General features: G+C 42.5%; 2 protein-coding genes across 3 annotated transcripts; both read right to left on the bottom strand.

The window, feature by feature from the left end:
• Positions 1-8: 8 nt before the first annotated feature.
• Positions 9-6,763, bottom strand: LOC113129851 (RNA-binding protein 15-like). Of its 2 annotated transcripts, none has more exons than XM_033325189.1 (2): positions 1,711-6,763; positions 9-1,539 (listed from the first exon to the last, which is right to left on the bottom strand). In XM_033325189.1, the coding sequence occupies exon 1, from the start codon at positions 6,640-6,642 to the stop codon at positions 4,111-4,113; it is 2,532 nt and encodes an 843-aa protein (XP_033181080.1). In that variant the 5' UTR covers positions 6,643-6,763; the 3' UTR covers positions 9-1,539; positions 1,711-4,110. The 2 variants fall into 2 exon arrangements, with proteins under 2 accessions (XP_033181080.1, XP_033181079.1); XM_033325188.1 differs by having other exon boundaries at positions 9-1,551.
• A 4,223-nt stretch (positions 6,764-10,986) lies between these two features.
• Positions 10,987-15,358, bottom strand: LOC113130971 (caspase-8-like). Its single transcript, XM_026307984.2, has 6 exons — positions 15,155-15,358; positions 12,481-12,812; positions 12,358-12,392; positions 12,019-12,136; positions 11,340-11,919; positions 10,987-11,213 (listed from the first exon to the last, which is right to left on the bottom strand). Exons 2-6 carry the CDS (start codon positions 12,803-12,805, stop codon positions 11,069-11,071), a joined length of 1,203 nt encoding a protein of 400 aa, XP_026163769.1. The 5' UTR covers positions 12,806-12,812; positions 15,155-15,358; the 3' UTR covers positions 10,987-11,068.
• Positions 15,359-15,362: the final 4 nt, after the last annotated feature.

The raw sequence follows: 15,362 nt of genomic DNA on the forward strand, positions 1-15,362 counted from the left end.
ATCAGTGCTTATCTCAAAAATAGACGTCTTTATTTAAGGACACATTTCATTTCTCACATGGATATAAAACATTAAATACCATTAAATACAAAAATGTTGAAAGAAACTGAAAATGTACTCACCAAGGCCCAGCTTCTCCTTAGGGACTAATAAGACCAGAGAGTTCAGTAAAACTCATTCAGCCACACGGCAGGTAAACAAGAGTTTCCTTCCTTTTGTGCTTCCACGCTGAGAGCACGACCTGAGACACTAAACATTTTCGTTATGAGCAGCTCGTTTTTAAAAAGGCAGTTTGATAAGTAACAAGTTCAAATAACATCAGTGTTTTCAGCATTACATAACCATGTTAGGGCCAACTCCACAGCTACAGGGGTAATCGTACTGTTTTCTCAATCCATCAACATCAACACGCAAGAACTTTTCTTAAACGTTAGTCTCATGAGATTGTTTTAAAAAGTGCTAAAGTTACAATGGGCTGATCTGATTGTTTGACCCTGATTAAAAATCACCTAAACCTCTTCACTAAGAGCACCCACCCCCCAGTGCAAAGAAGGGCATTAAAGAATGTCCATGAAGTGAAAGAGCCAATTTAAAGAAAACCACATGCTGTTAATTTGGTGTTTCAAAATAATGTCAGCTTTCTTTCTTCCTGGTTTCTAATAGTTTTCCCACATTTTCTATACATCAAAATTTTTGATACTACCCACATGACATCCTGTAGTGTCTGCAACCAACATGCCACAAACTAAAGCAGACTGAAGATGAAACATACTGTGGGAGTCACAGTACTTTTTACTCATATAGAAAATATTTGAAGGTACTTCTATTGGCCCATTTATGCTTTTACTGTACTACATTTCAGAGGCATCTTGACCCTTTTACTCCACATTTACCTGACAACTGTATTTTAATATTAAACCAATTATACTGGAACATAACACTGTGAAATGGGGCATTAAGAAGTACTCAAAGAAGTAATTTTTGAAACAGACGTCTATTTTGTGGAATTATTTGGTTCTTTAGTTTTGAACACTCAGCTCAGTTAAATGACATGAACACTGTTTCCACCACTGACTGAGACTCCGTTTTTAAAAGTTGGTTTATGAAGCTCGATCAGTAAGGAGACAGGACAGTCAAAGACAGACCTTAATCTTTGCTTACTGAGCGACAGATCTGCATAACAAGACGACAAACTTTGACCTTCAAAATGTAGTTTTCCACTTAGTTTTAACAAATTGTACCGTTACTACATTTAAGGATGTTTTTTACCTTAAACACCTTTTAAATGTCATGTAATCATTTTTGCGCTGTGGTCTTTAACAATGTGAATACATACCTACACCAGTCGGTCATCTTAATACTTTACCTATGGAACAGGTGCAAGATCAGTCTGGGGAGACTCAAACCTGTGGATCCTCGCAGCTACAGGAAACTGTTACTCCCAGCCGTGGCTCTGTGGACGTCTGGGGCCGCAGAGAAGCTACTCAGGTCCCTTTTGTTGCAACGAGGAGAAGGAGCAGTACTGTCTGTAGACACATCCTGCAGACGATTCTAGTTCAGTAACAGCAGGATACTCTTCACTTTGCTTTCATAGGCAGCTTGGCACAGAATCTTTTTTAAGTACATAAATAACATCAACATAACTAAAGACTAGGATTCCCTGGACAGGACTCTGGCAAACTTTTCTCTGGTGCTTCCTTTCCAACTTACGGCAAATGAAGCCAGTGTTGCGTCACTGTCTCAGCCTCCTCCCACACACAGGATGAGACAGGTAGGAAGTCTGCACCTAGCACGCAGATCTTCTTCAAAACTCCAGTGCAAAGCTCAATAAGCAACTACACACATGAACACTGCTCCTTCTCAGGCTGCTGCAGACGCTGAACCAGTAAAATGCTGCTGGAGCCAGATGAGAACGACGACCTTCAGACGACACCGTGGTTCCGCTGAGAGACGGTCTGGTTGAGACCACCCCAGTGAACTTGAGCAGAACCTGGCGAGCGACAAACCAGACTGGTGATCACTCTGCTGGTGCTCAGCCACACCTCCAGATGTACAGGCCAGAGGCGACTGAGGAAAAAGTCGTCTGAAGAGACACGGCGACTCTAGATCTGCCTCTGTAGTTGCACTGACAAAAGTATTCTAGTATGCACAGATTTCAATTTGAATGAAGGTCACATGAAAAGCTCTTCACAAAAAGGCCATTCAACAAATGATGAGCAACAACATGAAACACAGAACTGAGGCTGTCTTCACTTGATTCTTACTCCTTTCTGCTGGGAAGGCTCCCGCTGTCAAAGTGACAAAGCCTTTAGAGTTTGATAGACAACTCCAAGCACAGAAAAGGTCACAAAAGCTGTCTTCCAAGGCACTTGTGTTTCCCACGAAAGAGTAAATTTATTGAGACAAAATGTGCATGTTGCACTTGGTGTTTTTTTCTGACAGGTATACTTCTCAGGGCCATGAGCACTGATGTTCTCCATTTCTTTCTCCAGATATCCTGAGTACACAGCACACATCATTTCTCTTTCCATTTGAAACACAGTACTCAAACCAAAACATGAAAAACAGTAACTCAACAGTCTTTTCAGAGGAAGGCATATAAGGCCACCACAGAGTGACCTCCTCTCCTGTGGTGCGTTCAGAGGTTTCCATCACAGTCCACTGGCTGTAGAGCAAATATTTATAGACTCCTGATCAGTTATTACAGATGTGCGGACATACATATAGCTCTGAATTTATACATTATATCTTTTCTTTTCTTTTTTTTGCAGTACATGCTGTCTTGGGGCAGTATTTGTTCATTTGTGGACTACAAAATAAGCCAAAATGTGAAAAACATAATCAAACAGAAAATGGTCGACCCAACAGGACGTGACGCTATTAAACCTGCACAGTAACAGGGGCAGACACAAGGAAAAGCAACCCTGTATAGTACGATGTCATTCAAAACAAGGAATGTACAGTGCATATGAGATTTACGAAGCTTGTGATTTAACTCCATGACAATAATATTGCAGCCATAATCAGTAGAAAATAGCCTGAATCATAGCAAATGAACCTGCATACAGTGTTTGTCTTGGATGTAAATATTTTCTGTTTCCATATCACAAAATATCACAAAATAAACACATTTAGGTGAAAGGCTGCTGGTGAGGACCAAACACAACAATCTGACGACATCAACTGTTTCAAAGATCAAACTCTTATGAAAATAGGCGGCCACTTAATCAATATTGAAAACAATTAGTAGTTAAAACCCCAATAACAGCATTGTACAATATAATGCAGTCTAAAAGAGCAGAGAAACCATGAGGTCAGAAATAAAAACCCTCCTACATCAACAAGTTTTAGAGACACAGTATTAGAGGGAGAGGGTTGTATTGAACTGCATTATAATGCACAGGTGCTTGCTGCTTGTGTCCAGCCCCTGCAAGCTGCACAGTGAAAAAACCTTGTAAAGTCACATAAGTTCCAGATGTGGCTCAACTTCCTGTAACTGACTGTATTACACCCTTGAAAATTGCAGCCTAAGCAGAACTGGCCAAACTTGACAAAAAATGCAAAGCTCTCATAGTGAAACTACGAATTAGGAAGTACTCTGGGTTTTCTACTTGGTCAGTAAAAGGTAACACACATGCACATCTGGAATATTCCTATGGGTCGGTGGGTAAAGCTTTAGTGCAAACACATATTTCCTTGATCAGCTGTGGGAACAGGACTACAAACTGGTTTAAATCTGCTGAGGACAAACCAAATGAAGACTAAATACTCTTTGTATTTAAGTAACGTTTGAAATATAAAAGAATTGTGTTTCCTTTCTAAACCAAAGAAGGCAACATATAGTATTGACTCAGACTGTGGTTTGCTCTTTCTGCCCCTCAAATAACGTACATTTAACAACTAAACAGCAGAAGGCAACGTGGCTCCTGTAATCAAAAGGAATTCAGTTCAATCTGACTTCTCTATAACCCTTTAACGACATGAGATGAACCTGTAGTTCAGGGAACTTAACAAAAGTGATTTTTTTTTGTTTAGCATTACTTCCCCCAGTTATAACAAAGTTTAACAGTCCATGAGACATGTGAACAGAGACATTTATGATTTGCACTTTTATGATGCTCCTCTGATAACGATCATCACCAGGTAGTCGTCCTCTGATTTGGCGAAGGCTTTGGCCGAGGAATCTAAGAACTGCTGTGAGAACTCACATGGGGGGAATGCGTGAAGGACTCCTCCGTGGTCCTTGTCACGGTTGCCCCCCACAGGGAGGCTGATGACGCCGGCCGCCTCCTTCTGCTTCAGGTAGGACACCAGGTTCTTCAGCGGTCTTTCTGTGTGGCTGCTGGCATCCTGGAGCCCCCCGTCCTCAGATTTCCCAGGGACAGCAAGGAGGATGGAGTGTCCACCTGAGCCGGCGGCCTTGATGCGACGAGAGACCTCATCTAGCTTGGGTTGGTCCAGGCGCAGGCGCTGGTTGATCTTCAGCTGGGACACCTGACTTCTTGTGGAAGCATCCATCAGAAGACTCGTAGCCAACGCCATGTCCCCCTCCAGCAGGTGCAGTGAAGTGGGAAAGCTGCTATTCTTCAGCAGGAGGACACCCTGCCAGGCCTGACTCAGCCTCTGGCCCCCAGCTGCTGCCTTGGACTGCTGGTTAGACTTGGAGGAGGAGGAGTTTGAAGAGGAGGAGGAAGGATGGTCTGAGCGTTCCTCCTTCTTCGCCGGGCTCTTAGATGAGTCACTTGCTTTGCTTTTACGATCCTTATCTGAAAAGGAGCTGGGCTCGGTCGGACTAACTGTACTTCTTCTCTTGTCCCTAAAACCAATGTCCTGGTTGTTCGGCCGGTCTCTGACTGGGGAGGGTCTGCCAGAGCGAGGCAGTCGTTCAGGGTCACTGTAGCTGCTCCCTCCAGGGCTGCGCTCTAGAGAGCCGCCATGCCGGCGCATAGTATAGTCACTGCTTTCAGGGGATCGATCCAGCTGCCAGCCATCATCTAAGTGTCTCCTTTTGCGGCTTAGATCTCTGGTTTGCAACTCTTGCTCATGCTCTACTGACCAGGAGTCCCGCGAACGCCTCTCCAGACGATCCATGGGATCAAAGCCTGCCCCTCGCATCCTGTCATGGACACCCAGGCCGGACCACTCGGCGGTGGAGTAAAAATCCCTGTCTCTGAAACGAGCGGGGAGCGTAGGGGACCGCTCTCTCACTCTGACGGAGTCAGTGATACGGTGGGCAAAGGGTTCAGGCAGCAAGTCATAGTGTGGCAGGGGCAGAGGGAGCTGCATGAACTGCTGCTGCTGCTGCTGCTGCTGCTGCTGATAGCGGTGCTCCGTGTCTGCAAAGTCCACTCTGAGTCTCCTGTCAGGACCTCCGAGAGGGAAGCCTTTCATGTGAGTACATGCAGCCTGAGCAGCATCCAGACTTTCATACTGTATATAAGCCCAGGCCTCACCTTTCCTGTAGTCTATAGTCCTGATGGTCCCAAAGCGGTCAAACTCCTTGGCTAGTGCAGCGAGTGGAACCCAGGGTCCAAGACCGCCCACCCACAGCCTGGTTGTGGGTGTAGGTTTTCCATAACCGATTTTAATGGGGTTGTGACCGACCACCTTCCCTGACATCGCTACTTTGGCACGATGAGCCATGTCGAGATTCTCAAACTTGATGAAGCCGTAGGTGTTGTTCTGGCCTCTCACCGGACGCTTAATGTCCACCTCCGTTATGACCCCAAACCTGTCAAACGCCCTCCTCAGGTCGCTCTCCGTCACACTGATGTCCAGGTTACCCAGAAACAAAGTCCTGTTTGCCCTCTGGTGGTCCTCGGAGTCCTCGTCACGGTAAACGGCACTTTCGGGGATAAACGGGGGTCTATTTCTGGCGTAGAACACAGAAAAGTCTGTCTCTCTTTCCACGTCTCTAAGGGGAGCGGGCCCAGGAGGAGGCGCCAGGCGGCCCATGGCCAGCTGCTGGAGCCGGTAGCCCCTGTAGCCCAAACCAGTGGGAGACAGAGGTCTTTGAGGGTGGAGGTGCCTGGGCCCGGACGGGTAACTGTCTTTGGAAACAGGAGACCGGCTCCTCCGCCGGTTCGTGTACACGGTCTCTATTTTCAGAGGCCGGTCGTACAGCACCAACTTGCCGCGGGCGTGTTTGGCGGCCCGGGCGTCGTCGGGCCTCCTGAAGTTCACAAAGGCGACCCTCTCGTCGTTTTCTCGACTGATTTTGACACTCACGTCCCCGAACCTCTTAAACTCGTGGAACAGCCCGTCCTCGATTTCCTCGTCGTTCAGCTCCGAGCCCAGTTCGGTGATTTTCAGGGTCCTGTACTCGTTTTCGGGGTTTGGCGTAGGCCGCGGGTCGCTGCGTGAACCGGACCTGGATGTTTCCGCGGTGATGTCAGCGGCCACATGCGGCTTGTTCACCGGAGAGACGCCGTAGTCGTAGCCGCTGCTAGTCCGGCTGGACGGATTGTGTCCGTCCGAGTCCCTCATGTCCCTTTTCTCTCCGGGTAAAACTCTCCGGGACGAGGCGCCGTTATTGCTGCCAACCGTCGACGGAGCTCCGGTTTTCTTGCTTCCTCCTCGGTCTCTGCTCTCATCCGGCTCCCGGGACCGTTTCTTCACGGGCGAGCGCTCTTTCCCCTTCATCTCCAGGAGCCGATAAAAGCCGTTTTCAGCCGTCAAAGAGGGAAAAACCCGTCAAAACCCGAATGTTCTCAACTTCAGCGCGTTTGTCGCTGCGCTCTCACACAACCGCCATGTTGGCCTGCTGTACAGGAAGTCCCGCCTCCGAGCCTGCAGCCGAAGCCGATTGGCTCTACGGGTTGTCAATCAAATGGCCTGAGCGTCAGAGGAGGTCCTGCAGAAATGGACTCAAAACTACAGGAAAGGCTTAAAGTTTTAGCTTTAGTGTGTATAAAAGTATAAAACGTTTTTATTTATTTAGCCTGCATGTAGGAGGCTCCGGCATATGGCATACAGCATACAATGGAGCTGGAATAACAAAATAGTCTTTAAAAAAAGTATTTCCGATGCACTTTGCCCTCGATACAGCAGTGACAGTGGCAGTGTGTTGAGCAACGTGGAGTAAATCAGCACTTCAGTCAATCATGAACTGTTTGTGCTGTGTGGCCCCTGAAACGTGCCAGTGAGGATCAGTCAGTTCATTTGTATGTAGAAACAGACAAATTTAGCCCAAGTCCAAATTATTCTGTTAATAATTAGATTATTATCAGTGTCATACAGTTACAGTTTCTTTTTGCCAGGTATCAACTTCCTGCCTACTCATATAATAAATACTAAAAACTATGACTCTCAGGTAAAGTATAACTGAACCTACAGACGTTGTGTCTTTCCTTATTAAAATCACAATGAAAACTTTAATTACCAAAGATACTGTCTGACCACTTTCCTTATAACAGCAACTCTTCTGCATGGTCAGTTATGGCTCTTAAACCTGACCGGGGTTATGTAAAGTCATGAGCACTTACACTGGATCTGATCAGAAGCATATGAACTATTTTATCTGTGAGCACTTGTGTGTGTTTTTAACCAAAAGGGCATCTGTACTTTTTACCAGTAGGGGGCAGAAAGTTTCCACATATCAATTACTGAAGCTGCTGTTTATCACTGAAACAAGAAACTAATCACTACAGACTGAGGGCTATAAAATCTGTGGATCACGTTGGCTGAGAGCAGATCATCTCCTACATCCTTAGTACTTTGATTTTTCAGTGAGTGTCTCCATCCTTCTCCCTCTCTCCATTCATATTGGCTATTGTCCTATTATTACATAAAGAAACTACTATAGAACTGAACTAACTGACCCGTGCTGTTGTTAGTTTAGCTTACTTTAAATTAAGTAATTCTGTTTCAAAAAGTTTGTTATGAAAAATGTGAAATTGTACCACACATTTGAATGCTTTGCACTTTTGTTTTATTCTGAAAACCTTCATCCTTTTCCTTTTTCAATTTCTTTTGTTTTATTCTGAAAGCCTTTATCCTTTTCCTGTTTTGAATAATACTTAAATCTATTCTGCAGCATTAGTTCACGAACATATAGAAATAGATTTCTAAATCCTTATAATGTGGTTGGTTGATTATTTCAGGTCATTTTAAATTAAATTAGCTTGATATGCAAGATCATGTTTGTTTTAATGTCAATGAATCCTTTGACCTTTGATTTTCCTAATTGCAGTAACACTAGCTCAATACAGTCACAGTAATTTGTTAAGGTGTTGACTTGATCATTATTATGGATAATAAACACAAACATGCTGAGGCCTGCATATGACTACAGCCTGCTCCAGAAACTTCTCTCTCCACCTGCTTTATCTTTCACTATATTGCATAAATTCATATTTTCTACACAAAACACCACTTAAAATTGACAGTTTTCTTAATGTTAATGTTGACGTGGCATGGTTCTTACAAACAAAAAAGATCTTTTTCACTGCAACAAGGGAACATTGTCAAAAGACAGATAATCACACCTTGATTATTTTAATAGTGTCGTACAGGATCATTTTAAATTTAAAACAGACTTTGAATCTGGACCTCGGCTGTACTTCACTTTCTCATTCTATTATTTGTTGCATCAGCCTTGTTGCACCAACAATATCTACTAAAACCAAAGCGTGCTTCACTGCAGGGATGTTTTAAAAGGATTATATTGCCCAGAAAAATGGGGACAGGAGCTTTGCCCTCAACCCTGTGAGCTGGACTTTGAGAGACCATCTGGTGAAGTTCTTCTACAGACCATTACATGTCCCAGTACAGGCCTAACAAGACAGTCTGCTGCCCAGTATAAAATCTGTAAAGACAGGAAAAAGAAATTTGTCCCATTTTTCATTTAGTTCCAAAATCAGTTTAGTTGTTTGTACTTTATCAAATGGAGCAGTTACCAAGATAATTCTGTGTCAGAGGAAATTATTTTAGCTATAGGTAAGAAGAAAGAACCTGCACACTGGTATTGGCAGTAACTTTTAAATAACACATTTACAAAGAGATTTACATAACTTTATCTGCAAGTCGCTAAGCCTGCTGCACATGAGCACATGAAAGCTGGAACACACTGCAACAGATAGGTGTCTCATCTGTTAGGAGCCATCAAAACAGAATGGCAGGCAACGGTTAATGAGCTGTCGAAGGGGAAATCTGCAAAGGATTAGTGGGAGAAAACAGCTTTTAATGAGTTTCTATTTCTGTGTGTCGCATTAAGGTGAACAGCATGGCCTGACCCACTGCACTGTGGATTTCATATGAGACAGATGCTGGGTAACAGATTGTGCATTTCTGTCATCAACCAACCAAAAGACAACCAGTGCTTCACCTGTCTGACCTGGACCAGCGTGTGCTCATGATGCATCTCCCACCACCTGTGAAAAATGGGTTTTGTCTCGTCACGCAAGTGAATCACATGGTTTAACAGATATATCCTGGACAGTAGATGGATTTACGCATACACCTACATATGCTTTGCATGTATTTAACATATATATAGTGGCTTGTTGTATGAAATTTATAAACCTATATGGCATTAAGAATTCAGTCCTGTTTGAAATTTGAATGTATTGTCCCTATATTCATTTTAAAAAGTCAGTCCAGGATTTTCTCTGTGTCCTGCACCTGTGTGATCTCCTCCTCAGCCTTGGCTGACAGGGCAGGTTGAAAAAACTGCAAAACACAATATAAGAAGCAAAACTTTTAACCCCTGTAATTCGCTCATTGTGGTCGGTAAGGTTTGTGATATGAGTAGATGTGTGTAGCATCTGGACATGTGCTTATATTGAATACGTCGCTTTTTTCCAGGAAATTTATGTACGTTGGAAAGAGAAGTTCAGATACTCTGAAACACACACACAAACAAAATCAGCCATAAAAATGTCAGTGCACATATTAAACTTGCGTTGGATAATTTACTTTGTTTTAAACAAATAGTTGACAAAAAAGTGAGAAAGAAGGAGGAAGAGTAGTATATCCATCCATTATCTGTGTTTTCATTTTCTTTCATTTTATTTTTGGCTAGTTAGGAATTCATACATGGGATTTATGCAGCCAAAGGAAGTTTAAGGTGTTCTGTTGTGACTCATGTTCTCCCTCACACCTCATTTTTACACTAACATTTAACAGAGAGGATAAAGTTTACACTGCGATGGACTGGTGACCTGTCCAGGTGTGGACCCCTGCCTTCCACCCGAGAGAGAGCTGGGATAGGCTCCAGCAGATCCCCGTGACCCTGATCCAGGAAAAAGCGGGTATAGAAAATGGATGGATAGATAAAGTTGACAAGTGCATGTGACTGTGTGAGTAATGCTCCAGCTAACAGGTTAGCCTTTCAGCAACAGACACAAATTTTACCTCTGATGGCCACCACCAGGAGCATCATGGGTATTCCAAGTGAAATTGAAATGATCAGTGAGTGTTGAGTTTGTAAACTGGCTGGTCCACCGCTACAAACACACACACAAACATGGAGATCATTGCACTGAAGTTACTGCATTCAGTAAATATGTGAGTGTGTTCAGGCTTTCTGACATCAACCGAGAGCTTTGACTTCAGACTCCTCTCCCTGCTCGGGTCCTTCAGTCCCTGCAGCTGGAGCCTTGTTTTTCAGTGGGGTTTCCATCATAAGTGCTGCCCTCACTGAAGGTAGACACTCTTGGTAGTAAAATAAATAATAATAATAATAATAATAAATAAATTATTATTAAGTTTTGACTTGGTAAATCAAAATTATGACATATTTAATCAAAATCACTGCATAAAAAAGCAAAATGATGACTAACCCATCAGAATATCTCCTGATGGAATATGTTTACTCAGGAGACAGTTTTAGGGTTGTTTGTTGGGATACATGACAATAGTTGGTTTAACTGAACAGCTCATTTGTTAGGCTTGTACACAATTTGCGATTATTTGTAATCAATTACTGTGCAGTGATATACAGGAAATATAGACCCCAACTCATTAAAACTTGGACCCAAGACCATCCCAAGATCATCATACTTGAAACTTTATTCAATATTTATTCTACATCCTCATATGTATAATTTCTGTTAATTAAGCTTCAATTTTAACGTGGTGACAACACAAGTTTCCTCCTCAGGGTGGACCTCACTTCAGGCATCTGCTTCCTTGCACCAGGTTCATTGGCGTCACCCTCTATCTCACCAACCTCCTTGTTCACACGGTGGAGGATGGTGACGACGTCTTCACCGCTAGAACAATATATAAAAATCATGTTACCATCACTATCACTGCAGACTGTAACAAAATAAAGTGTATATAATTGTGTAATTCTCTTATATCAACAAAGCCTACTAAACATACAATTTGACATTTACCTCGGACAGCTGTTTTCTAGCTGGCGACAGACAGACTGGATGAACCAGCTCCCATTTCTTCGGTTTCTACGTGCTTTATAATCTTCAACAGTGGAAATAGCAAGCAGAACATCAGCCATCTCCGGGATGGATGTTAGAGCATCATCATCCTCCTCCAGGATGGATGTTAGAGCATCATCAGCTTCCACATCTTTGGGCAACACTCCACGCTGGACATTCGATCCCTGGCAGGCCTGGATCAGGAACACTTTAGGTTTATCGGTGAGGGCTGATGTGTTGGTCGCCTTGAAAGTTCTAGTTATTTGTTTAATGTCGAGTCGCTTCCAGTCAATCCCACACACTTGGCCCTTCGCTCCATGACTCAGTACACAGCAGATGAAGGCATCACCGTGTTTTGGAGGCTGCTGAAGATCGGTGAATCCAGTGTCAGACCACTCCTTAACACTGAACTGCTGCAGCTGCTCAGGGGGGTTGCTCAGAGAAGCAAAGCATTTCAGTGCCCGATCCATCTGGTCCTGGGTTAGGTCTTTCAACATCAGAACTCTGAATCTCAGCAAGGTGAACACCTTTGCCAAACTTTCTGTAGGAAATTTTGATATTAAAAAAACATAGTTAAGCTTTAAACACCAATAAACAAACCAAGAACAGTTTAAAATAGTGAAGCTGCCAATTAACATACCAGCATCTTCGTTGGTTCCATGTCTCCTTTTAGGTTTGTCTGAGCAATCTGTGAAATTCTCATTGTTTATTATCACACAAAGACCGACAGGGTCGCTGTCCAGTTTATACTGCTCATCCTAAAACCAATAGAAACAAATGGACACAAACACACAAAGTCTTTAACTTCAAAGAAAACGTAATTGTCTTGACTAGTTCAAATGTCCTAAGGTTTGACCATGTGTGTGTGCAGGTTTTGAGTTAAATGTCACGTGGTTTTCTGAAAAGTACTTGTGTCTCAAACAAAACCTAATTAAAACATTCTCACTTCCTGTCCTAGAACATTAGCTGTTGGCCTCACCATCTTTGGCGTCTTGCAATCTGGTGACTGATCATCTAAAGAAATCAGAGCAAAACAGAATTACACCTCCAAACATAAAACATACTGCAGGCTGCCATGTGTTGAATACTGGATACATATCACCTGAGCTCTGTTGGACACGTTTACAACAGCAGCTGTTGGTCAACGGTATATTTTTCAGATCAGGGTAAGTTTCTTTAATGCCTTGATCAGTTTCCAGGAGCTCCAGGAAGTCCCGGCAGGTGGTCTCCCCTTTATCCATGATCTTATCCACCATCTCACGAACGTGCCCTCCTACGTCTTCTTTGTTGATGCTTTTAAGGTTCTTGTACTCACGTGAGGTTATTAGTTTTTTCTCCTGAACTTTGTCGAGGATGAACCCGTGGTCTGTAGAGAACAGGTCCTGAAGGGCTGTTTTATTACATCTCAATGTGTCTTTGGCTGACATGATGAATCTGAGAATGAAAAATGAAAAGACATGAAGAAGAGATTAGAGATTGGAGTTTGTTTTAAAATAAACTGTAAAAGCTGACTTTTCATTTTGTGACGTAAGTTGAGTTATTACCCTTATTGGTCCCACAAATTGGGAAATTCCATTACCACCCAAAGTGCACACCCAGAGCAGTGGGCAGCCATTGCTGCAGCACCCAGAGTGCCTTGCTCAAGGGTCTCAACTCAGTTGTGGTATTGAAGGTGGAGAGAACACTGGTTATTCACTCCTGAGACTCAAACCCACAACGTTCAGGTTAGAAGTTCGACTCTCTATCCATTAAGCCACGACTGCTATAGCATTTCCCAGTATATACATATACAGTGGGTACGGAAAGTATTCAGATCCCTTTAAATTTTTCACTCTTTGTGTCATTGCAGCCATTTGCCAAAATCAAAAAAGTTCATTTTATTTCTCATTAATGTACACTCAGCACCCCATCTTGACAGAAAAAAACAGAAATGTAGAAATTTTTGCAAATTTATTAAAAAAGAAAAACTGAAATATCACATGGTCGTACATAAGTTAAGTACATATTTCAGGTAACTGTACTTTACTTGAGTATTTATTTTTCTGAGCACTTTTCACTTTTATTCCCTACATTTAAACACAAATATCTGTACTTTCTACTAACCAGAGGGAAATCAAGTGTGTTTAGCCTGATACATTCTCTGTTCGTTTTCTCGAGGTGGCGAGAGCGAACTTTGTCCTTTCCTATTGCTCCTAAAGTTAAAGAAACCCATTTTAAATTAGTCACAGCAATTTACCCTGTGAATAATTTTTTACAGAAGGCTTTAAATTTGAAGATAATCCATGTACCTTCTGCTCTAAAGAGCCTGAAACTATTGAACACTTATTTTTTAACTGTTCCTTTGTTAAACGTTTCTGGTCTGATATCCACAATTGGCCGTCTTTAAAAATAGACAACATTCCTGTTTTTTCTTATATAAATGTCATCTATTTCATGGATGACCTGGATGATGATGTCTCTGATACTGTCAATCTTGTGTTACTTCTGTATAAGTTTCACATACACACATGTAAGTGGAATGGTTGTACTCCCTCTGCCTCTTATTTTTTAAATTATTTTACTAATTAGTTTAAATCACTGAGATTTATGGTTAAATTGAACAAAAAAGCGAAGAAAGTACAGACTTCTATTTCTAAGTCTCTCTTATTTTAATATTTTAAGTGCAGCCCTTTTTTTTTGCCATTTCTCTATTGTAATGCTAAATTATCTTTCCCCCATAGATGCTTTGTGTCTGTTCCGTGTGTTTCCTTTGTTTGTTTAATGGAAATAAAGTTTGGAGGGAAAAAAAAAAAGAGAACGAACTTTGCTCTTGTTCTCGCGAGGACGTTTCAGACTCCACGAGAATCTCAACTACTCCTGGGAGGTCCCTGAAAAAGCGGGAAGACAACATTTCCGCTTTCCTCATTAACCACGCCCACTTCAGCGCTCCAGGGAGTGTTGCTAAGTCCGAGGCTTACTGCTGTGGCTGAAGGTGTTTTTCCTGAGGACACTGACACACTTCTGGGGAAAAAAGTTCTCAGGCTGAATAAAAGAAAGTGAAAAGCCCGTCCCAGTTAGGCGTAAACAAAAATGCCCCAAAACAAACTCAATCACAAATCCCTCTGTAGGATTTCAGACGGGAGTAAATGAAGAAGTGAGGTGAGAGATCACTGATGGCTTTACATTTCTAACTGAGGATTCAGATGTGTATTTATTGTATTACAGCTTTGACAAGAAAGTCCCATAACCTTAACAAGTTCACAACAATAAACAGTTTTGTTTTTCCAGCTACAGTCTTTTATTTTGAAATTCCCTCTCTGACCTCATGGACAGTGTTTCATTACTGAGAGGAACATTAACACATATATTTATATTGGTAGCTGCTCATGAAGTTTGATGGAAGAGGAACAATTGCACCATGGAAATAAAGTCTCAGTAACGCACTAAATAGTGATTCCTCCCTGCGGGTCGAGAAGCTTTCATCCTAATGAGACACAGACAGAGACACAGACAGAGACACAGACACAGACACAGACAGAGCTGTACTGTTACAGTAAGAGAAAGCTCTGACGAGGAGACGTCGTCTCAGTACAGACCGTTGTGTTATTAATTCCTGTCGTATGCAGCACAGTGAAAGAGGACAGATAACACGAGAGAACAGCTACTGCAGAAATGGATTTAGTCCTGGGGACTAACTAAGAAGCTGATGCCTGGCCAGTTTCCGATCTACCAACTTATTTGTCACTGTTACGTGAAGAAATGAGAAAACACTACAATGGAAGTTGTAAACAACTGACCGTATGGTGGGAGTTGGGGTTTCCTGTAGAAGTTAGTCTGAGTCGTCCACAACTAGTTTAAAAGATCAACTTGAAAAGAAGGAAAGAGAGAGAGAGAGAGAGAGCAGAGCAACACAAGATATAAAAAAGAAACACAAGTTGGTCCAAGATGGCTGGAAAGTCACAAGAGGGAAAGTATGTTGAGGTATGAAAGTCAGTGGTATGTCGA

This window comes from Mastacembelus armatus, chromosome 5 (genome assembly GCF_900324485.2).
Source record: "Mastacembelus armatus chromosome 5, fMasArm1.2, whole genome shotgun sequence".
Lineage (NCBI taxonomy): Eukaryota > Metazoa > Chordata > Actinopteri > Synbranchiformes > Mastacembelidae > Mastacembelus > Mastacembelus armatus.